The 21,913-nt window shown below is 45.5% G+C and overlaps 1 protein-coding gene across 5 annotated transcripts in view; it reads left to right on the forward strand.

Moving 5' to 3' along the window:
- Positions 1–21,913, forward strand: part of ZC3H7B (zinc finger CCCH-type containing 7B) — a 70,537-nt gene that overhangs the window by 25,946 nt on the left and 22,678 nt on the right. For 3 of the 5 annotated variants that reach the window (XM_063133592.1, XM_063133589.1, XM_063133591.1), the window contains exons 7-17: positions 2,814–2,873; positions 4,439–4,481; positions 5,330–5,589; positions 7,236–7,584; positions 8,427–8,485; positions 9,317–9,479; positions 9,557–9,718; positions 11,805–12,010; positions 12,908–13,008; positions 14,625–14,806; positions 16,332–16,417. In XM_063133592.1, coding sequence (XP_062989662.1) covers positions 2,814–2,873; positions 4,439–4,481; positions 5,330–5,589; positions 7,236–7,584; positions 8,427–8,485; positions 9,317–9,479; positions 9,557–9,718; positions 11,805–12,010; positions 12,908–13,008; positions 14,625–14,806; positions 16,332–16,417 — 1,671 coding nt within the window. The remainder of the gene's footprint in view (positions 1–2,813; positions 2,874–4,438; positions 4,482–5,329; positions 5,590–7,235; positions 7,585–8,426; positions 8,486–9,316; positions 9,480–9,556; positions 9,719–11,804; positions 12,011–12,907; positions 13,009–14,624; positions 14,807–16,331; positions 16,418–21,913) is intronic. The other 2 variants (XM_063133593.1, XM_063133590.1) reach the window with 2 other exon arrangements.

Raw genomic sequence — 21,913 nt, forward strand, 5'->3', positions numbered from 1 at the left:
AACATCCAGACACTTAAAAACACAAAAAACCTTTCTAAACCCGAGCTGTCACCCAGCCCAACAGTGAGCTTCCATTCCACACGCATGTAGCCTCAGGGAAGATGGCTGACCCTCGGCTACCCACTCCTTTATCCCTTTTTTTGGTCTGTTGGCATCGTGACCCATCTCAGCTAATCCCAAACCCCACTCAGGCCACTGGCGCCCCCTCCCTTATAAGAGGGACTCCCCTCACCAGGCCGTTGTTCCCACAGCTGAAATTAGTCAACACCTCCCTGGCGCGACATTGGCCAGGCTGATAGCTTCCCAGGTGTTGTTGTGGGAGAGTTGGAACGCTTCGCTCAGCCAACTATTCTCTCCGAGATGAACCTTGAGAGTTGCTCTCAGGCTCTCCCTCCCTCCTCCCTGCTAGGAGGCCAACAAATCTGCACAAGGCCAAAAGAACCGAACAAGACCACCGCCATTTTGGTGGCAGGTCTTCACAGGCAGGAATTTGATCTTGGGGGTTCAACATCCAGACTCAATGCTCTACCCCAGAACTGCATATCATGTGATCCACCAAGCTGGCTGCAGCTTATCAGCAATGTATAATGACTTCTGAGCTGCTTGGTATTCACCTCTGGTTACGTAGTCCGAGAAAGAGCAGAACTAAGGATTGTTGTTTGAGCTCCTGATGGGTTGCTATATATTGCTGGTGCTCTGGGTTGAGCTTTGTGCAGCTGAGCAGGTCTGATCTAGCCGCTGCGCCACAATGGTGCCCGTTGGAGAAGTAACTTGTCACTGTGTGAGGGTCACTGTGTGTATTGAGCGTCACTGTGTGTATTGAGGGTCACTGTGTGTAAAGAGCAAACTGAAAGGTTGGACTGGTCAGTGCTCTGTACTCTACTTTACTTTCAAGATTCTTGCTACTATTTCTAGGTAGTTAATATCTTCAAGTTTGCTGTGTTGTTTTTCACAGCTTATCTCTTACTGTCCTGTAGCTTTTCCCTTGTACTTGGATGATCCTCATATTAATGCTTGCCATTTGAGATTGCAGTTTGTGGTTGCAAGGATCAAATTGGAGGATGTGCATCGTTAATTAGAAACCGTCAACTGAATTTGGCTAATGAATTCAGAATAGAATCACTTTGGTTTGGGTACCCATGAAAACGTTTAGAGTGTTATTGCGCTTGCCTGGGATATGTGTTCCTAAACACATCTGAAGACTGCTCCTCTGTGGTGGCGAATAAGCTCTTCCAGAACATGAGTGTCTGGGAGAATTTAGCTCAAATGTGGTGCCAGGGGAATCATTTCCCACTGTGACTCTGGCTGTATTTTGCTGGAGAACCGGCTGCTGCCTGTCCTTTAGAGCTGTTCTAAGCAATCATGTTTTGACCAAAACACAAGAGAGCCAAGCGTGAATAATGTTCAGATTGTTTCATCTAGGTAGCAGAATGGCCATGTAAGGTTCTCGGGGGAGCAATGGAGATGAGATGAGAGCTTTCCCAGAAATAAGGTTTTATTGAGAAAAATATATTTTAAAAAGAGCAATTACATGGTTAACTATGAAGGCTTCCCAGAATGAGAGCGAGTGAATGAGGGGTTGTGGGGTAAGTAGTATGGCTGTGCAATGTGAATTTGGCTTCTGAGGAGAAGGGGAAAGAGGGAGAGGGAATTCACAGTAGAACTTAGAAAGGCAGGGAAAGATTTAAGAGGGAGAAAGAGAATATTATGAGTCCTTCCTCATTGCTTTACCTCGAATCCTGGAGAAGCAGGTGATAGTTGCAAGGAAGCTCATGAACTTTGTGGAGGGGAAGGAATGAACTTTAGAATTCAAGCGGAAGGAGAGACTCAAGAGGAAAAAGAGGAGGGAGAGTTAAGAACTCTGGAGACTTCATGGAAGAACCTGGGAGAGGAACTCAGAGAAAGGGAGCTGGACCTGTGGGGAACTCAGGGAGGGATCCCGGCTTGCCAGGGCAGTTCCAGATTTCACCGGATGAAGGTTTAATGTCTACAAAAGGGTGGCCTTAGGAGAGCACTTTCCAGTTAAACGCTCAAAAGTGGCGGTTAACCAAAAACACGGAATGTGTGCTTGTAGGGCGACTTATAGTAGAACATCTTATATGGCGCTCCTTAGGGCAATTCATGGCCTTCCAGATGTTGTTTGACTGCAACTCCTATCAGTTCTGGCCAGCATAGCCAATGGTAAGGGATGATAGGAGTTGCGGTACAACATGTGGAGGACCGCAAGTTGCCCACCTGTGCCTGGGGGGCTCTCAGTGGACAGTTCAATAAGTGGTACAGCAAGGTGTGATTGGATTAGAACTGGAGGAAGGTTGGATGTTTATGATCTCTGGAGGTCCCATGCTAGCTGATTAGTGGGGGTGGGGCATGTTGTTCTCTATGTAGCTTGATTTGCCCTGTGTAGCAAATCCCTACTAGCTTTCATTCCAAGGCAAAATGGAAACATTTAGAGCCAAGGTGTTGGGGAACCCGCACAATGGCAACAAGAGAGTGACTACCTGCTTCACCTCCCGTCAAAGCTTAGTGATCACTGTTCGCTTCACTCAGGATGAAATCCCTACATGGTAGTCAATTCTTGGCTGGGAATAGCATGTAATTCATATGATTCCAGTCTTCCTATAGCTAGCACTAAGAAGGAGAACCCAGGGCAGGGGTCCTTACGGCTCTGCAAACCACACTGGAAGTGGCCAAGGGCCATTTGCAGGCTGTAGGTGGTGTGCCCCTGTCTTACATGGAAGTGACTTCATGCTGGAATTGTGTTATTGATCATTGTTCTGTTAAGTGTTCTGCTACTTTCTCTCTCTTCCTTGCAGCAGGAATTGGAAACATTTTCTCTACTCAGCAACGGCCTTTCACCCACCTTACAAAGTCAGGTAAGCCTTTATTCTTAAAATGTTACAAGTGGGACCAGCAACAAAATGTTGCAGTGTGGAGTGCTTCTGTTCGGGACTATGGTCAGCCAGCCATGTCCTCTTCTGGGAACCTCCATTCCATTTCCTTTTCTCCCAGTGGTGTCCTCCCACTCCCTCTCCCTGATACTCAGTATTTTGGAGTCACTGAGCAAGATTAATCTTCATTTAGTTGTTTGGGTTTCCCCCCCCCCCAAAGATGTTTGTTCTTCAGCAAATCATGGGATTCCCCCAAGCATGCTGATGCCTCCCTCTTGTTTTTCAGTGGGCCCATTTTAGCTACAGTCCTGCCAGCGTCACTGGCTGAGCTCACCATTAGAGGGAATGGTTGGCATTTTTTAACTTCCAATTTTCTAAATGTGTTGTCTACCTTCTATGAATTGGAAAGGATCTAAATGTTTCTTTCTTTTAAAGTCTGTATTCTTGTATAGTTGGGAAATGATAGTTTGGGTCAAGGATTCAACCTCCCCCACCCTCAAAGTCATCCTGGGATTGGTATTGCACAGTGGCGAATGTTTTACCTGCCTAGGCTGATCTAATTCTCTTGCATTCTCTTGCTGTATGTGTTGAACTTCCCTCCCTCAGGCTCTGTGGATTTGGGCTAAGAGACTGACGTAAAAATTCAGACTGGTTTCCAAAAATATGTGTCCTCCCATTAAATATGGAACAGTTAGCCTCATTTCATGTTTCTAATGGCAGAACAATCTCATAGCGTAATTATGCTCATGACTGAGAGGAGATCTACTGTTGTGCCAGTGGAACTAACACTGTATCCTGGGCTCACCCACCCCAGGAAGGGAGGGGAAGACCACGCTACTTTTATAAAACATTTTTTTAATATACATTCCTAAATTTGTATATATCCTTAACAATGAATGCATATGAAATGCATAGCAACTTACTAGCAAGACTAGATATCCAACTAAACATCCATTTGACAGTGCCTATATTCACCTGTACAAATGTTGAAAGAGTTATAAGGTTCTCAATCCATTGCATTATAGGAGGTGAGCATTTATCCTTCCATTGTTGGGATATCAACATGATTTTCAACATTGATTTTTATCAACATTGATTTTCTGAAAATATTTGCCAGGTATAGATAAGGGAATCCCACATATAACATAAACAATCCCAGGTATAGTATTCATCTTAAGTGCATTTACTTTACCCCACAAACTCAGCTTTGAAGATGCCCATTTATCTAAATCACAAGAAATCTCATTAATCAATCCTTTGAGATCTATCTCTGGGAATTAGTATTCCATGATAAGTAATAATACCCAGGCACCTCGAAATTACCAATCTTCTTTCCTGAAGCATGCAGGGGAAGGGTGAAGAGAGAGAGGAAATTAGTGCTGGATTCAGAGCCAAGTATATGTGTCAGCAAAGGAGCAAAGACAAGGAGAAGCAGAGCCTGCCCTACACAAGGGGGGAAAATGCAACAGCTTCTGTGTGTACGCTTATGAAAATTGGAGAGGGAATTGAATGATAGAGAATTGACTCTAGTCTTTTTCCCCTCTCTGCAGACTGTTTCCAATGGATTGGGCTCTGTAGATGACATTGAAACAGGTGATAGTTTTATATTCCTTTGATTTGTAGCTATGGAGATACCTGCAGAATATCTGGCTGGCTGCTTACTTTGTCACCAAGGCAAATAACTGGAGCTGTAGGAAATGTCCACCAAGGAAAGCCAAGTTCTTTCACTTTGGGAAGTTGACCCTGTTCCTACAATAGTTTCTGTCACCGATGTGGTTGGGCAGGAGGATCAGTGCAGGCTGAAGCTCCTTGTGCACATAAACAGTGGTGAGGGAAGCCACTGCTGGTGACATCTGATCCCAGTGATACACACTGTGCAGGTGGGCTATAAAATTTGGGGGATCCGTGTGAGCCACTTATCATGAAGGAGTTGTTAGGAATGAGGCTTTAGAGCAGTCTTTCCCAAACTGGTGCCCTTTGGATATTTTGGACCAGCTCCCATCAGTGGCCATTGTTCAGGAGTGCTGGGAACTGTAGTCTAAAAATCTGGAGGGCACCAGCTGGGGGAGTGCTGTTATAGAATGTAACCTTCCTGGCAGCCATTTAGTGAAAGACTTGCGGTCATATTTTGAAAACAGGAGAGACAATGGCTCAGTGGTAAAGTGTATCCCTTACATGTAGAAGGTCCCTGGTTCCATCCCTGGCATCTCCAGTTTAGAAATAAAAGGAATCAGGTAGTAGATGACGAAAAAGCTCTCTGCTTGAAACCCTGGATAGCCACTGCCGGTCAGACTAGGCAATACTGGGCTAGACAGACACACATTCTGAGCTGGTTGTAAAGTAGCTTGCAATATCGAGATCCTCTGAGCTTCATGTTTTGCCACCCGACTGGGGCGTCTGTGCGCTGCCACCCAGCCATGTTTGAATGATTCCCCTTGCAGACTGCTCCGTGGGCCTACAGGGCATCACTCCTCCCAATGTTGCCTCTGCCCCTGTGAGCGAGGGCTCTGCCTTCTCGCCATCTGACTTGGAATCCAAAGGCGCGCCAACGTCACTCCCTGCCGCCACCCTGCTCCCTTCTGCAGATGCTGCCTCCATGCCAGGCCCTGAGAGTGTGGACGACTTCACGGAAGGAGGGGTTCTTGGGGATGAACTGGACTCCATCTTAGATTCTATCACAGATGGGTCACAGTATGCATTGGTAAGAGTGGATTTCTGAGCAGTGTGTCTATGCATCTCTCTGTTCTCTGTTTTTCTTTTATGATCTTCCCTCACTCCTCCTCCTGAGCATGAGCGTTCTGTGTATTCCCCCCTTCCCGTGTCTTGAATAGGGATAGCTTGGCCATGATAGTACAGGCATTAGTAACCTCAAAACTGGATTACTACAATGCGCTCTATGTGGGGCTGCCTTTAAAGCTGCTTTGGAAGCTGGAGTTAGTGTAGAATGTAGCAGCTTGGCTGTTGTCGGGAGCTTTCTGTTTTCAGCACGTAACCCTTTTCCTGAGGCAACTGCACTGACAGCCAATTTGCTACCGGGCCAGGTTTAAGGTTCTAATACTAGTGTCCAAAGCCCTAAAGTACTTAGGACCAGGATACCTGAAAGAGTGCTTTCTCCCTTACCAAATTGCCCAGTTTCTAAGGTTATCTGAGGACATGTTCCTGATGGTTCCACATGGTCCTTTGGTCTGACTGGACTCTTATCAGTAGAAGAGCCTTGAGTGTGGTGGCCCCCTTCCTATGAAATTCCCTGCCATTGGAGGTCAGGCAGGTGCCAACGTGTTGCTTCCGGCACCTCCTGAAAATGTCGTCGTTTCAGGAAGCTTTTCTTGAGTAACTGGCCGTGGTTATACCCCAACGTGGGTTTTCTCAGAACTCTGTTTCTTTTAGAAATAGTAATTTTAATATTGTGTTTTAATTCTTTTATTCTATCTGTTGTTCACTGCTCCAAAGTCTTTTGGATGTGAAGCGTCAAATAAATATTGTAAATAAATAAATGGGGACGTCCATTGCTCAATGGCGGAACATGTGCTTTACATCCAGGAAGCCCAGGGTTCAGCCCCTGGCACCTCCAGCTAAAAGCATCCTGGCTGGCAGGACTTGGAAAGACTTCCGCATGAGGCCTTGGTGTCAAAACCTGGCTAAGATGTAATCAGCCTTCCCCAAGGTGGAGCCCTCCAGATGTTTTGGAGTACTCCCATAGCCGCAGCCTGCATGGCCAATGGCCAGGGATGATGGGAGTTGTAGTCCAAAAGGTCTGGAAGGTGTCAGCATGGGGAAATTCATTCTGACTCAACACTGGGAAGTTTTTTATGTTTGCTCTCCTTTGCAGCCCTCCCTGCCTTTGATCACTAGCTCACTTCAGGCCATTTGAGCTTTTCTGGCTCTGTCCTCATAATCACTCCTATAAAAGCAAGCAGGAAGAGGCTACTGGCAAGCTAGTCAACATCTCACGTTGGTAGTTTTCCTGCTGCTGCTCCTTGCCTCACTCCACTTTGATTCTCACTTGAGCCTCTTCTGTGTCCCAGTGGAGCTGTTTGCCTGCTCCCGGCCTGTTTTTCCCTATCCAGTCATGCCAGTGATGTCCTGCCTCACCCCTGACGCTTGGTTAGCCTTAATCATGGTTAAGGTTGATGCCGGTTTAAGGCTTAACAGCAATAAGAGACAGGATTTGCCCTTCAGAAGAGAGGGGCTGTGTGAGTCTGGGCTTAGTCGCAGGTTGGGGAAAGGAAGTGTGGACTAATCTCACGTTCTGACTGCCAGGGTGCCCTGTGCTGCTTTCCCTGTGTGCCTGCTGTGCTTTCTTGCTCTGCTCTAATTGTGACATGTCATTTATCTTCCCTGCTAAAGTCTCTGGTCCAAGGTGCCATCCCTGCCAATCTGCCTAGCGAGATGCCCCAGCTGATCCCCGTGTTTCCTGGGGGCACTCCACTGCTCCCTCCAGTGGTAACGGCCAACATTCCAGTCTCCACACCTCTCCCTCCTGCCTCCTTTGGCCTAGTGATGGATGCCACGAAACAGCTTTCCTCCTCCTCTGTTCTGGATGCCTTTGAATCACCTGTGGGTGGCGGTGGCAGCTCCCCTTTGGACTCACTGGATTCCCTAGACCTTCTCCCGTACACAGAGTCACGGCTTGATGTGTTGGACGCTTTTGGAACTGGGAGGGGATCACTGGATGCGCTGGATTCCTTTAATGTAGGTAGGTGTACGGGGCCTATGAGAGTCACGTTACCGTGTGACACCGGGAGAGTAATTCTCCTTCAAAATTCCACATTGGGTTCTAGGTGCTTCTCTGTCCAGCATCAGCTACCCGGGGATCATGTCATTTCCTCCTCCGCTGCCATCTAACTCTCTCTTCCCCCTCTCCTCCCACCCTCAGCACACGCTGGTTCCTGGCCTGCTGCCCCCCACCCAATGCTCAATTGTAAAACCTACTGCGTATCTGTTTGTACATGTGGTTGGTGCTAAATAATATTAAATAGCAACATTAGTAGGTCGATGCATTATAAATTAAGCAAAAGTCGTAAAGAATTGCATATGGTTAGTAGCATGAATGAATAATGAGATTATGCAGAGAAAATTAACATCTCAGAGGACAAAGAAGTGGGGGAAATGTTTCAGGATAAATTGAAGCATGGCATTCCCCCCCCCCCCAACAATGATGTCTAATGGACCAGAAGATTTTTTTTTTCCTTTTGCTAAAAGCCCCTGCCTTGGAGTAATTTAAAATAAAGACAGGAGAGACAACCCACTGGAAAGTTTGCCCATGCAGGCCCCTTGTAATGAATGGGAACTATGCCAGAGTACCACTAATACATTTTTTAAATTAGTGGGATTCTGCACACTCTCCCAAATTATTGAAAGTATTTGCTTTGAGTGCTAAAGGAATGTGGAACTTGGTTTCTGCTGCCTCTTGGGCATTTCAGAAAAGAGAAGGAGTGTGTGTGTGTGTGTGTGTGGTAGTGCTCCTATAGTTGGCAGCAGTGTTTTTACACTGACAAATCATCTGAGCTTTTTTTGTATTTTTCTCTCACTGTTTAGAGGAAACCAGCACCCAAGAACTACGGCAACCTGCTGGTATCCAGAAACCAACACCTACGGTGAGTTGTTGACTCTCTCTGAATTGGGAGAAAGGAGGGAATAGGTCTTCCGTTTCTGTGCAACAGGCAGTAATATAGTGCAGTATCCAGTTATGGGTTCCCAAGTTTCCCCCAACGCAATGGCAGCCATTCCATAGTTCTTCTTTGCTCCCCATCCCCCAGCTAGAATTTGTTAGAATGCTCAAAGGATTTTATTTTGCATTTACCACAAAGTTTGGGAACAGTTTTACCATTCTCCTCAAACAGTTGTGGCAGGAGGCAGTTTTTCTTCCGCGTAGAGTAATCATTGAGGCTTGCTCTTCTGAAATGCAGCTTGGCCTGGATTTTCTGCAACCACCTCTTGCTTGGTAGCGACAGACTGTATTAGGACTCTATGGGCCTGTTCAAGCAACACGCTTAAGCTATGGTCAGGCCACTAACTCTTTTGCAGCAAATGGTTAGTGAGCGTGTTTAAACTGTGGTTATGTAGCCACTATGGCTGGAATGGTTCACACGACACACTAAGTCATGGTTGATATCGCATGCTAAGCCCCAATGTGTAGCTCAGAACGCTTAACCACCATGACTTAGCATGTTGTCTGAACAGGGTCATTGAATGAACTTGGAACCTGATGGAAGAGATTAGATAGTGTCTTGCTATAAGTGGAGAGGTGTTTAATTGAATGAATTCTGGTGCCAAGAGCAATCTCTCTGATGAGAATTAAGCAGCAGTCTCTTTTAATCTGCTTGCTTCTGTCGTTTTGTTAATTTAGGAACTGAAGGACTTCGAGAGAAGCATGCATCTAGTTTTTGGTGAGCTTTAAAGGAGGCTTCTTTTTATTGTCTTTACAGGCAAACCATACAGGGCCAAGTCACACAATGGTACCGAAAGTGGTAGAACTGTTGATGTCTCAGCCGGAGTCGGTGATGCCCAACACAGCACTGCTTGTGAAGAATCCACTGGCATCCACTCACATCTTCAAACAAGCCTGTCACATCTGCTATCCCAAAACAGGTCATCTGCTCTTGGTGATGTGGGCCAAATACTATTAGCAAAGTTGGGCTCTTTTTAATCTCCTCTTCCCCTCGTAGGGCCCAAGGCTGGTGATTATACCTATCGAGAAGGTCTGGAACACAAGTGCAAGAGGGATATACTGCTGGGCAGACGCCGTAACTCCGAAGATAAAATCTGGAAGAGAATCCGGCCACGACCAACCAAGACCAATTTTGTGGGATCGTATTATCTGTGCAAAGGTGAGTTGAAAGAGATGGAGTGGGGGCTGATTTAGGGAGAAAGTGAGTCATAAATTATTTGGGGTGAGGTGGGGAAGGGGAGGGTGACCTGTTCCCTTCTGACCTTCCTACTCCTTCATGTGTTCACACTTCCATTATTGCAGTTGCCAATGATTGGGATTTATACCCCATCTTTCATTCAGATTTCCAAGTTGGCTTAACATAATTTCAAAGCAGAATAGCGCAAACTAAAAACATATGCTCAAAGAAGCAAAATCAATAAGAACAACATATAAACACAAGCATGCCAAGATAAAAACAGATAAATTAAACAAAAGTCCTGAGAAAATAAAGGTAGTTGACCAAAATGACATCAGGGTTGGTGCTGGATGAGTTTCCCTGGGAACAGCATTCTATGATCAGGGAAAGACGTTCCTGTCCCCTGGTACCTCCAGATGTCAGGGTAATCCAGAGTAGGGCCTCTGATTAAGAGCTTAGTGTATGGATAAGCACATTTGGGGACAGCTAGTCCCACATTAACAATTTTCAGCAGAGTGTTGGGGTACAAGAGAGGCAGGAAAGTCTGCTCGTAGGAGCTCTGCTATTATGCTGTGCCAGTGGTTTTCAAACTGTGTTCAGGGAATTGTGGCTTCTTTGGAAACTTATCAAGGGTATCTCAATGAGAAGATCGATGATGGCAGGCAAGTTTCCCTGAAAAATACTTTCCATGTGTGACCCTTCCCTGCAATATTCAACTGTAAAAAAGAGTTGAGGGTGCATTTAAGGTTAGACTCTGAGCTGGATGTGACAGAGGGGTCCAATAACACTCTGTGTGAACTGAACATACACTTTAGAACATGTCTTCAAATTCTGAGTAGATGTAAAAAGGGGTTCCCTACAGGTAGAGAGTTTGAAAATAATTTGCCGAGAATGACAGTAATTTAATGGGAATAGAAATAATTGTGAAGAATCACTTTGACTTGCACATGCATGTGGTTCTTGCACTCGTCCCATTGGGACATGGAGGGAAAAAGGTCTTATCTCCTTATAACACTAGTTTGTTTACTAATACGTTCTGCGATAAAATTGGCTGTGTGTTCATACTTGCCTTTTAAAACATTTCACTTGCCTTTTAAAAATCCACATCTAGTTCCATTTTAGATGGAACTCTTTTGTCTCTGTGGTCTGTATCAGGGCCCCCTTCCATGTAAGAGAAGGATTGTGGCAATCCCATACTGCTTTGCTGTGACTGAGTAAGTAAATATGGAGGAAGTTCGCTGACATTCAATCCAATTGTATCTAATTGGGAGGAATTAAAAGGAGTTACTCTTGTCACTGGCACCAAGTGTAGTCATTGCTTTTTGATGGTACAATCGGTTTTGCCAGAAATAATGAAATTTCACTACTGGTGAAATACGAATCTCCCATGGTGATGGGAATGCTTCATAGGAAGTTCCACTGACGAAATGCAGTCTATGCACCTGGGTCATGGTGGAGTTTTAATTCTGTATTATTTTATTGGAAAACCTCTCTATATGGAGACTCTTGTGCCACTTCTTTCTACATCAAGCTTTTTGGACCCCTACTTAGAGTCAGCCCAAGACATTTTGCTGCCTGAGGCAGAATAGTAAATGGACCCCCCTGCCCACCAGTCAATGTTTATTGTACCAAAATAATAGAATAATAATAATAATAATAATAATAATAATAATAATAATAGGTACTTGGGGCAGAAAATCCTGCAAGTGCCTGCCTCTCTTTCTCTCTGGGATTAAAAATACAATAATATTAAATTAAATAGCAAACCATTTGCTGCCCTTTCATGACACCCCAAATCAGCTACCGGAGGCAGCTACCTGCTCCTACTAGGTCCCATCTTGCTTAGCCAACAAGGCCTGAATAAATTGGTCTGTAGTCCAGATGATCAGGGACATGTAATTATGATGAAGGATTACCCCAAGATGTAGCATCTTTTGTTTCTTTTTAACTGCTTGTGAAACTTGGGGTGTGGGGAGAGAAGGAAACAGAAGAAGGGGAAGCAAGAGAGCATGGTTCTGATCCCAGCCTCCACTCCGTGTGTGGTGGTGTGATGTTTGTTGCTTTGTAGATATGCTTAACAAGCAGGACTGTAAGTACGGGGATAACTGCACCTTCGCGTACCACCAGGAGGAGATCGACGTGTGGACAGAGGAGCGGAAAGGAACCCTCAATCGTGACCTCCTCTTTGACCCCCTGGGTGGGGTCAAGCGGGGCAGCCTCACCATTTCCAAGATCTTGAAGGAACACCAGGGCATATTCACCTTTCTCTGTGAGGTATGGAGTAGGAGACACACAAGATGTCCTTTCACTGGATTCCTCTCCTTCTCTATTCTAACTCCATAGCTGGGCCATTGGGCCATTTCACCTAAAATACTGTGCTGGCTTTAGATAGTTTTTGTTTTGAAGTAAAACACAAAAACCTCTCACACTCTGACCTGATTTACATATAATGAGAAGCCTCCGTAGTGGGGCTTCTCATTATGGCAGTGGCCGCTATTTTGAATATTTGGGGTGTGGCGGGGATGCGCCATAGCTTGTGGCTTTGTGCGAACCTGATGAGGATGGTTGTTGGGGTGGTTGACAAGCTACCCAGAAACAATGGTCTGTTGGGTGTGAACCCGGCCTGTCCCTCCATTCTGCACTGCATTGCAAGTCATTGTTTTAAAGCAGCCTTCTCCAACCTGGTGCCCTTTAGGTGTACTGGACTACAGGCTTAGGGTGATGGGAGATGCCGTCTGACATACCTGGAAAGCACCAGATTGGGGAAGGCTGTTCTAAAGAGTCCTAGGACGATGGCACTCCTCTGGGATAGACTGCCTAGTCTGCTGCAACTGCTTTGCATGTAGCTTCATCGTCAGCCCTGTTTGAGCCTCCAGAAGCAGCAACCAGCATTGAGGAACAGAGAACAAAAACACCACTGTCTTTCATCTTTGCAGTGATTAGGATAAGCGTCCTGTGCTCTCTTAAGTGACTATGCAGAGGATGGAGTGCTTGGTCCCGGGAGATCTGGGACAAGGGTCTGCATTCATAAGGTTGTTGTGAAAATGGTTTGTGTTCTTAGAGGCAAGGGTTACGTTGTATTGAAAGTGCTATAGAAAATAATATTTTTTTAAAATAAACACTTATAGAGACAGAAGAGCCTGAACTTCTTTTCTCTGTGTCTGCTTGCAGATCTGCTTTGATAGCAAACCCCGAATAATCAGCAAAGGGACCAAGGACTCGCCGGCAGTGTGCTCCAATTTAGCTGCGAAACATAGCTTTTATGATAATAAGTAAGTGGGCTGGGCTCTTCTTCTGCCAGTAATGTATATCTGCTCCTAAAAGGCAAGCTGGGTTTCTTTCCTAAGGCCACCCTCTCAGCTCCATTTCTGCAATATGGGAATAATACTGGCTTATCTTATCGGATGGTGGTAAGGATGAGAAATTCCGCTATCATGCATTGCCTTTAGCAGCTGATGAAAATGAGAATTGGGCAGGCATTATTCCAGGGGTGGAGGTCATGTGCCCACCCCAGATGTTGTAATGCCGCCCCCAACATCCCTCACTTGGCTATCCTGGCTAGGGATGGTGGGAGTTGCAGCATCTGGAGATCCACCTCCCTCCCCCACAGGTGCTACTCCAGTGTGAAGCTGTTGCCCATTGCTGCCTGGCAGTGCTCTGGCCGCTCCGATCACCAGCAGATGATTTGAAGCAGTATCCACAAAGCTGTACCATTTTTATCTTGCCACAGCTGAGCTCCTCAGTCCTGAAACAAATGCTTTCCCCAAGTGGGTTCTGACTCTTAGGCAACTAATTCATTTATTTATTTAGAAAGATTTTAGCCTGCCTTTCAGGTCTCAGTGCCCTCATAAGATGGTTTTTGAGACTCTAAAACACATTTAACCCCCCCACACTATATTTCGCATGGTGGCACCTACTATGTGGAATTATCTTTCCCCTGAGATCAGGCAAGCACCAAAAAAAACTTATTTTTAGGTGCAAGTTGAAGAAACGTCTATTGCTTGATGCAAGCCTTCCCTGTGTAGTTTAGCTGTCCATGTATTTTGTTCTTATGGATATGTAGACACGGTTTATTGATTCTATATACTGGTTTTATATATTTGTGTTTTTATTATTTGGGTACAGCACTTTGAAATTTTTAGATGTAAATTGTTTATAAATACAAATAAATACACCAATAAATATATTAATTACAATTTCAATCAATACAATTTCAACATTTAAACTACAATTTTCCCTCAGATACAACAGAATTCAAACAAAACCCAGCAATAATGAGGCCATATGTATTTCCCTGAGGAGAGAGTTCAAAGGTGTGAGGCCACCACTGAGAAGACCCTATCCCTAGTGCTCAACAGCTCTCTCTCTGGTGGGCTAGAGAGCAGGGACTGACTTTAACGCTTGGGCAGCCTCATACAGTGTAGGTGGTCCTTCAGATAACATGGTCCTAAAATGTTTAGGCCTTGAATTGGGCGCCTTGAATTGGGCCTGAGATATAATATTTTAGGTGTTATAATTATATCTGCTTTTCTTCCATGAATTGCTTCCAACACAGCTTATAATTAAAATACATGGAAAGGTACAACATATCACAGAAAAGTGGTGGTGTTTATGTCAATCTCTTTCGATCTTTGGCAGTATTATGCTGCCCTCTCCCCCTGCTGTGGGGCAGCTACCCCTCAGGGGAATGGAATGCCCCATGGCAGAGGCCGTGCTTAAAGGTGCTAGTGGGCATAGCTTCATTCACTCAGGGTGGGCACAATGTCTCCAACTCTGACAGCTGTGTAAGCTTGCTTGGAGGCTTCACTGTATTACACTAATAGCTATTCTAACCTGTGCAAAGCGGGGTCTGCTCGCTAGTGAATAAATATTCCTCCCCTCGTTGCAGGTGTCTGGTCCACATCGTTCGTTCCACCTCTCTGAAATACTCTAAGATCCGCCAATTCCAGGAGCACTTCCAGTTTGACGTGTGCCGGCATGAAGTGCGTTATGGCTGCTTGCGGGAGGATAGCTGCCACTTTGCTCACAGCTTCATAGAGCTTAAAGTTTGGTTGCTACAGCAATACTCTGGTGAGTGTGTCCATATGGCTCAGCCTGTGGCCAGGAGGGAGAAGGGACTGGGGATGTCCACAAGGATCCTGAGAGGGTTGGGGGTGTTGGTGGGAGGTAGTTTTCCACATACGCTATCTCACTGAGCTATCAGTGGGAATCTCAATGAGTGAGTTAGGGAATTTTAAAGGCAACGTTAGATGCAGTCTCTGCAGCACAATTCTATACATGTTTATTTAGAAGTAAGCCGCACTGTGTTCAGTAAGGCAACCTCTACATATTTAAACCCTACCTTCATGATTATGAGTTGAGAAAATGATTTGAGGTGAGAGTTACATGAGAATTCTATATTGTTACCCCCATCCCCTTTGGTGCATTTACTCCGGTCACCTCCCCCGCTCCCCGGTTTGGTGCTTCTGAATTGCGCTCATGCACGCCTTCTTTGTCTTACTGTTATTTCTCACCTGGTCCTTTACAACTATGTGCAAATTAGACTATATGTACTCTCTTCTTGTCCGTGTATGTTTCCTACTCCACTTGACAGCTGAAACATACAAAGGAATTGACCAGGTAAGACAAGTATTGCACAGCCATCAGTGGGCATTTGCAAAGGACCAACAATAACAACAAAAAATTACGACCCCATCTGCACAATTTGGAGGCACCGAAGAAATTTCCAAACGAGTGATGGTCCTTCCAAAGTGCTGTTTCAGCATTGGCGAGGGTGGGCGGAAGAGCAGCACGGGGGGGGGGGGGGGTTGCCGCTCTTGCCAGGCAGCTCTGTAGCTGATCCTGGTAAGCCACAATTAAATTGCTCTCCTGGGTTCAGACAACATGACAGCCTTCCATGGATATTAATAATCGGACAACAAGCCATGGGTTCTCAGCGTGGCTTGTTTGCTAAAAAATAAGCCACCCTGCGGAAAATGCACTGGGTTTGCGTGACACGGCAGCCCACCATGGTGAGTTGTTCTGTTATGCAAGCCCAGTCATATTGACAGATCTTCATTACGTTCCTGTAGAGCAGGGGCAGGAAACCTCAGCAGGTCCAGGGGCCAATTTCCATCTCCTTGAATCTCCCAGTGGTCTCACTTCTCTCTGCTGCTGCCAGAGCTGCCACTGCTTTGCTGACTTTGCCACTGAAGTTTAGTCATACAGTGGCAAAATAGCCCCTTTTTTGCTGCCACTGCACTGCCACATTTCAACAGCAAACTGCCACTTTTTGGAGGCTGTGCTGTCAAAATATGGGGCCGGGGATGCACAAAAAATGGGCCAGGGGGGCTACATGTGGGCCATGTGTCACCCAGCGCTGCTGTACAAGAAGCATCCATACTTCAAAAACTTCTGTTGCCACGTTGGCAGTCTTGGCAAAGGTAAAGAAATATGCTTTGGCATACTGTTGTATCATATGTGCAAGAACCCTCATGTTCATAAAATGACTTGAAACGGTCAGTCTGCCGACTTTTGTAACACTAAAGCCATTTCAAGAATGTAAAAAGACCTAGCGATTGCAACCTCTGGACATGTGTCTCTTTTGTCATCCCAGGAATGACCCATGAAGACATTGTACAAGAATCTAAAAAGTATTGGCAGCAAATGGAGGCGCATGCCAGCAAGGCTAACAGCAACATGGTAAGGGCCTTCAAAGAACCAGTGCCTCAGACCCTTGGGCTGGTCTCCTATGTGAACAGACATGTTTGCTGATGGGAATAGATAACATTAGGAAATTCTGTAAGCGTTGTTATTTATTTCTATTTATACATATTTACATTTCTATACTGCCCAATAGCCGAAGTTCTCACCCTACAATTAATCAGTAGGGTGCACCCCCATCCCCTTCTGTGCCCCCCATGTATGTACAGTATGCTTGAACATTCCCTAATGTTTCCCTCCATATGGAGAACTCTGTGAATAGTTAATCTATGGCATTTGTTAGTGCAAGAGGAGATGAGGGGGGCCCCATTTAGTTGGCTTTAAATGGGGAAATTGGAAAAAAAATCATGGAGGAGATGGCTGTCCAATGGCTATATGTTGCCTCCACGCTCAGAGGCAGCGTTCCTCTGAATACCAGTAGCTAAGGGACAACAGCGGGAGAGGGCGATTGCCCTTGTGTCCTGCTTGTGGGCTTCCCTGGGGCATCTGCTTGGCCACTGTGGGGAACAGGATGCTGGATTAGATAAGCTTTTGGTCTGCTCCAACAGGGCTCTTCTTAGGTTCTTTGTGTGCTTTTTAGAGAATGAGCAATGGTTCTCCATATAGTGAACGGAGACCCCTAGGAAAAGGTTAGATTCTAGTATGCACTAGATGAATAACTGGTTCATTCATAGGATCAAATGGCACATTGCTCTTCCCTCTTTCTTACTCTTCACTCCTCTCTTTCTCTCGTGGAATAATACGGGGGCTAAAGAGTGTTTGTTAAACTGAAATATCTGTTTATGTGAAAACGAATCACGTCTTCTTTGTCTAAGATTGCAACTCCAAATTAGGGAGTAAGTGTCATGGTGGGACATACATCTGAGTAAACATGCATGGCATTGCACCACACCACATACAAAATGGGATCCTGAATGGAGCAGGTCAGCCTTGCGCTAGTTTCCAAGGAAGAGAAGAGGGCGTTTATGGGCATGAATGGCTCTTTGTACTTCAGTGGAGATCACAGAGGTGGGGGAAGTATCTCAGGCTTTTGTTCTCGGAGGTTATGCATCGATTTTTGCTACTACTACTATTCCTCCATCCCTTTTCCCTTCCCATCTTGCCCGTTCAAAGTGATCATGCGTGCTGACATCTGGTGTAAAGCTGTTAGATGCAACACTATCATTTGTTGCTGTTGGTAGCTTTTTTAAAAAAACAAAATAAAAAACCAACAGGAATTTATGGCAAGAAAACACAACAGGACAAAAAAAGTAGCAAAGAAATAAAATCCAAGGACTACGTGTCAAGAACGTTCTTTTGAATCGTGGGCTGGGGGACAAGATGAAGTCTTGGAAGATGACCATTGGCAGTGGGAGGTGCTATTGATCTACAAGCTGCTGTTCAAAAGCATTTCAAATCTCGCTGTGTGATTGTAACTTGTTGATCTCCTCCTGGGTGGCATTTTGGAGTCCTGGAGAAGTGCCCAGCTGGTGAATAACCAAAGGAGCCGAACCCTGATGTTGGATTAAAACAGCTTTTGGACTAGAACACAAACTTCTTTGCCTTTTAATGATTTTTAGAAGATGTGGCTGGTAAGAGAAAAGAAATGGAAGAGGGCTGGCCTTTAACTCCTCCCATTGTTTAGAGCGTGAACTCTGTGGAATAACGTTTCCTTCCACTAGGTGTCTCTAGTTCCTTCTGTCAGCCATTTTCAGCCTAGGACGGCATCTTATGGCTTGTCCTGTGCATATTATATAGATTGCAGCTTGACGCTACCCCAACAACATGGGGCAGAACATCAAACTATGGAGCTGCCTTAGGGAGCTTTTTTGGGGTTTTTTTGCAGCTGTAGCCTTGTGCTTTCCAGAGAAGAGCACGGATGAGGGGCAGGCTGGTCGAACGACTTGATGCAATAGAGACAGGACCAGGGAACATCTAGAGAAAGGGCAAACAAGGGTTTTTTTTTTGTTGGCCTGGGGCGATACGTGAGTTGCACAAGCCCATTTAAAGAAGGCACCCTGAATGCGACAAGCACAGCACAAATGACCGCTATGGGGGTTTAAGCGAGTGCATCTGTAACCACTTAGGAACGGGTAGCCTGTGGTGTCCAGTCTCATAGTGAAGGGTTGTTGTTTTTCTTTTTAACCACAACCCTCCTGCTGATTAGAAATGTCAGGAAGCAGGTACATGATGCAGTTTTCCTTATCATGTGTCTGCATCTTTTAGGCACACTATGGTAGAGCCATGTAGTTATTGTAGCTACCATAATTTTCCTATTAGGGAAGAAGCATGCTTGGAAACCAAAGGGATGGGAAGGCGGCTGGCTGATGAGACATCAGAAGGTGGGTGTATGTAGAGGAAGCACCTTCAGGGTTCCGGAGGGTGGTTGAAAGGAGCTTCAGAATTTTTTGCGGGAAGGAAAGTGTTCCGAATTCAGTATTTCACTTACGATACCAAAGCTACGGCCCTGATGTGCAGGGATGTCCCCTATGCCGAAGCCGAAAGTCCGTGTGCTTCCAGACGGGGTCGGAGAAGGCCATGTGTGGCAAAACAGTGCAGCGGAAGCAAAGTGGAAGAGGACAATAGAGGCATGGTCTAGTGTTGGTTCCCAGCTAGACAAGGAGGAGTGTCTCTGTTGCTTGAATGAGAGAGACAGAACTGAGGCTGAAAGAGGGAGGCTTGGCTTATGGTCACCTCCGGTTCGTGGCTGATGTGAGAATTGAACCAGGCCTTTACGGATTGTAACTTATGGGCTTCACCAGCTATACAACGCCCCACATGTTGAGAACTATTGAGTGTTTGCTGACTTCTCAATGTGCAATGATTTAGAAAAGAATCTTTTGTAAGAAATGGAACAGAAAACAGCTGGAAACAGAGGGGAAATGTGTGTGTGTGTGTGTGCGCGCGCACGCCTGTGCATAGAAGCAGAAGTTTATGCATTTCATCTTTCCTCCTAGAAGCTCAGGGTCATGTTCATGAGATTTTTTACCCAGGGTGTGGGAGCAGTTTGGGAGATTCTTCACTGGGGAAGGTTAAATGGCCCCTCTCCATCTCTGGACCATCCTCTCTGGAAGCGCAATTCTCAGCCAGTGAGGGTAGGACCCTCTACCAGGAGATCACAACCTTGTTAGCATATGGTGGGGGGAATGGTATGTCAAGACTACAAGGTTCCTTGTTGCTGCCCTCCTGTGAATTAATTTGAGGACTTTGCAGGATACTGATAGGTTTATAGAAATTTAAATGCAAGAGAAGTACAAATATAGTTAGTTAAGCGATCCTAGATGGGTTCACAGTTTTGCCAAGCCCCATCCTGCCTGCCTTAAGCTGCTTCTCAAAGGAATTGGCAACTCTCTGCTTCAGGGAGGACTAGGCCTAATGCAATCAACAACCGAGATTAATTTTGTCTTTCTTTTCCTTTAGTCTAAGCAGGTTAATCTGGCATAATTCTCATTCAGCTGTGCTTCCAGCTAAATAACTCTTGCGTGGAGATGGGGGGTGGGGGGTGGCAGAGGAACTTCCATGGAGAGAGAGAGACTGGTGTAGATTCACACCAAGGGGGAGGTTTCTGTATTTAGTGTTCCCAGGATCTGTTGCTGGAGCACTCTGTCCCTTTTTACACTCATCCTGCGTTTTCTAACCACTGAACTAAAACCCAGAGCTACCCTCGACTAATTTCATCATGCAGCGACAAACTTTTTCCTACAGTGCATAGTTAAACTGTGGAATTTGCTACCACAAGAAGTAGTAATGGTACCAATTGGGCTGGCTTTAAAAACGGGTTAGACAAATTCATGGAAGAGAAGGCTATCAATAGCTACAAGTCCTGATGGCTATAGGCTGCCTCCAGTATCAGAGGCATGTACTTATGTCCAGCAGTTGCTGGGGAATATGGGCAAGAGAGTACTGTTGCACTCATGTTCTGCTTATGGGTTCCCCGTGGGCAGCTGGTTGGCCACTGTGTGAACAGAAAGCTAGACTGGATGGACCCTTCATCTGATCCAGCATAGCTCTTCTTATGTTATGATGTCTGAATGCATTTGCTTCTGGATATGTGCCTGGAAGCAGTTGTTCCATGTAGCCAGCTTCCCTCGAAACACCAATCATGCAGGTCAGGGCTGAGTTGCATGTTGTTGCCAATAGAAAGGTATGAATAATTGTGAGCAGGTGACACTGAATTGGCAGAGTCTGCTACAGATTTACTAAAACAAAACTAGGAAAAGTTACAAGAGAATGACACTTCTATGTACCTAAGTTGGATCTGCATCTCCTTTTTAGAAACCTGCCTTATACCAAGTCAGACCATTCATGCCGGCGTTGTTGACACTGACTGGCACCAGTTCTCCAGGGTTTCAAACAGGAATCTTTCTCAGCCTTACCTGGAGGTCCAAGCATTATATATACTGGTGGTTGGGGGGGACGGGACCTGTGGCCCTCCAGATTTTGTGGTGCTCCAATTCCCATCAACCCCTCCAGTATAGCCAATGGTTGGAGTGGTGGGAGTTGTAGTCCAACTTTATTTGGAGACCACAGTTTCCCCATCTCCGGTGTGTTTGTGTATCAATATCGATTTAACTCATGTGCTATGACATCTGTGTATGCAAAATGGGGCTACAGTAGGGAGGCCTCAGTATGCTTGGGGGAACCCCAAGGTTTGCAGAAGTAAGTAAGAAAGAAAAGGGGGAAAAAACACCTAAGGGAGCCAAACTAAGCCCAGATGAGCACCGTGAGAAGGGGAGGGTGGAATGGAATGGAATTGAAGTACCTTGAAAGAGGTATGACTGGCTGGCTGGAACAATGGAGAGGAGCACTTCACACTGCAACATTTTGTTACAGGTCCCACTTGTGTGCTCTGCCACCCTTTTCCTTTCCTCTTGAAGCACGACTATTGCCTTATTTGGAATAACAAATTCCAAATAAGGCAATAGCTTTGTTGTGCCAAAGCTTTTAATCATGTGACTGGTATACTTTAGTTTATATTGTATTGTTAATCCCATCACAGTGGGTGCCGCTGAAACTTCCTTGACTTAATTAATCAATTAGATGCTTAGAAACCGCTAATTGCCAAAGACATTAACTAACAGCTTAGTGATCTGTTCAGGTATGTGTCTTGTCTTTACAAATTCGGTCATGTATGGTAGTTGCTTTGCCTTCTTTCTTCATTCCTTTCCTCTCTGTGAACCCGGGCTTCCCTGGCAAAGGAGGCATATGCAGAACCTTGGGGCCACTTACATCAGAAAGCCTGCTCAGTTTATGCTTGCCTCCTGTTCTTGCAAGAGCCACTTAGGAGTTGCTGATGTTGGACAAAAAGCTTTTCAAGGTCTTCATCAATGTGATCTTCTTATACATACCTGCCTCCAGCTCCTAAATAAATCTGACCTTTGTCATTTCTTGCCATGCATTGCCCACCAGCATTTTCTTGTTGGCTAATAGCTAAAAGCAATGTTTGCTCGGTCCCTAGGTAGCATTGTGACTTCTATTTTAGAGTGTGTAAGGACT

Source organism: Elgaria multicarinata, chromosome 9 (assembly GCF_023053635.1).
Source record: "Elgaria multicarinata webbii isolate HBS135686 ecotype San Diego chromosome 9, rElgMul1.1.pri, whole genome shotgun sequence".
NCBI lineage: Eukaryota > Metazoa > Chordata > Lepidosauria > Squamata > Anguidae > Elgaria > Elgaria multicarinata.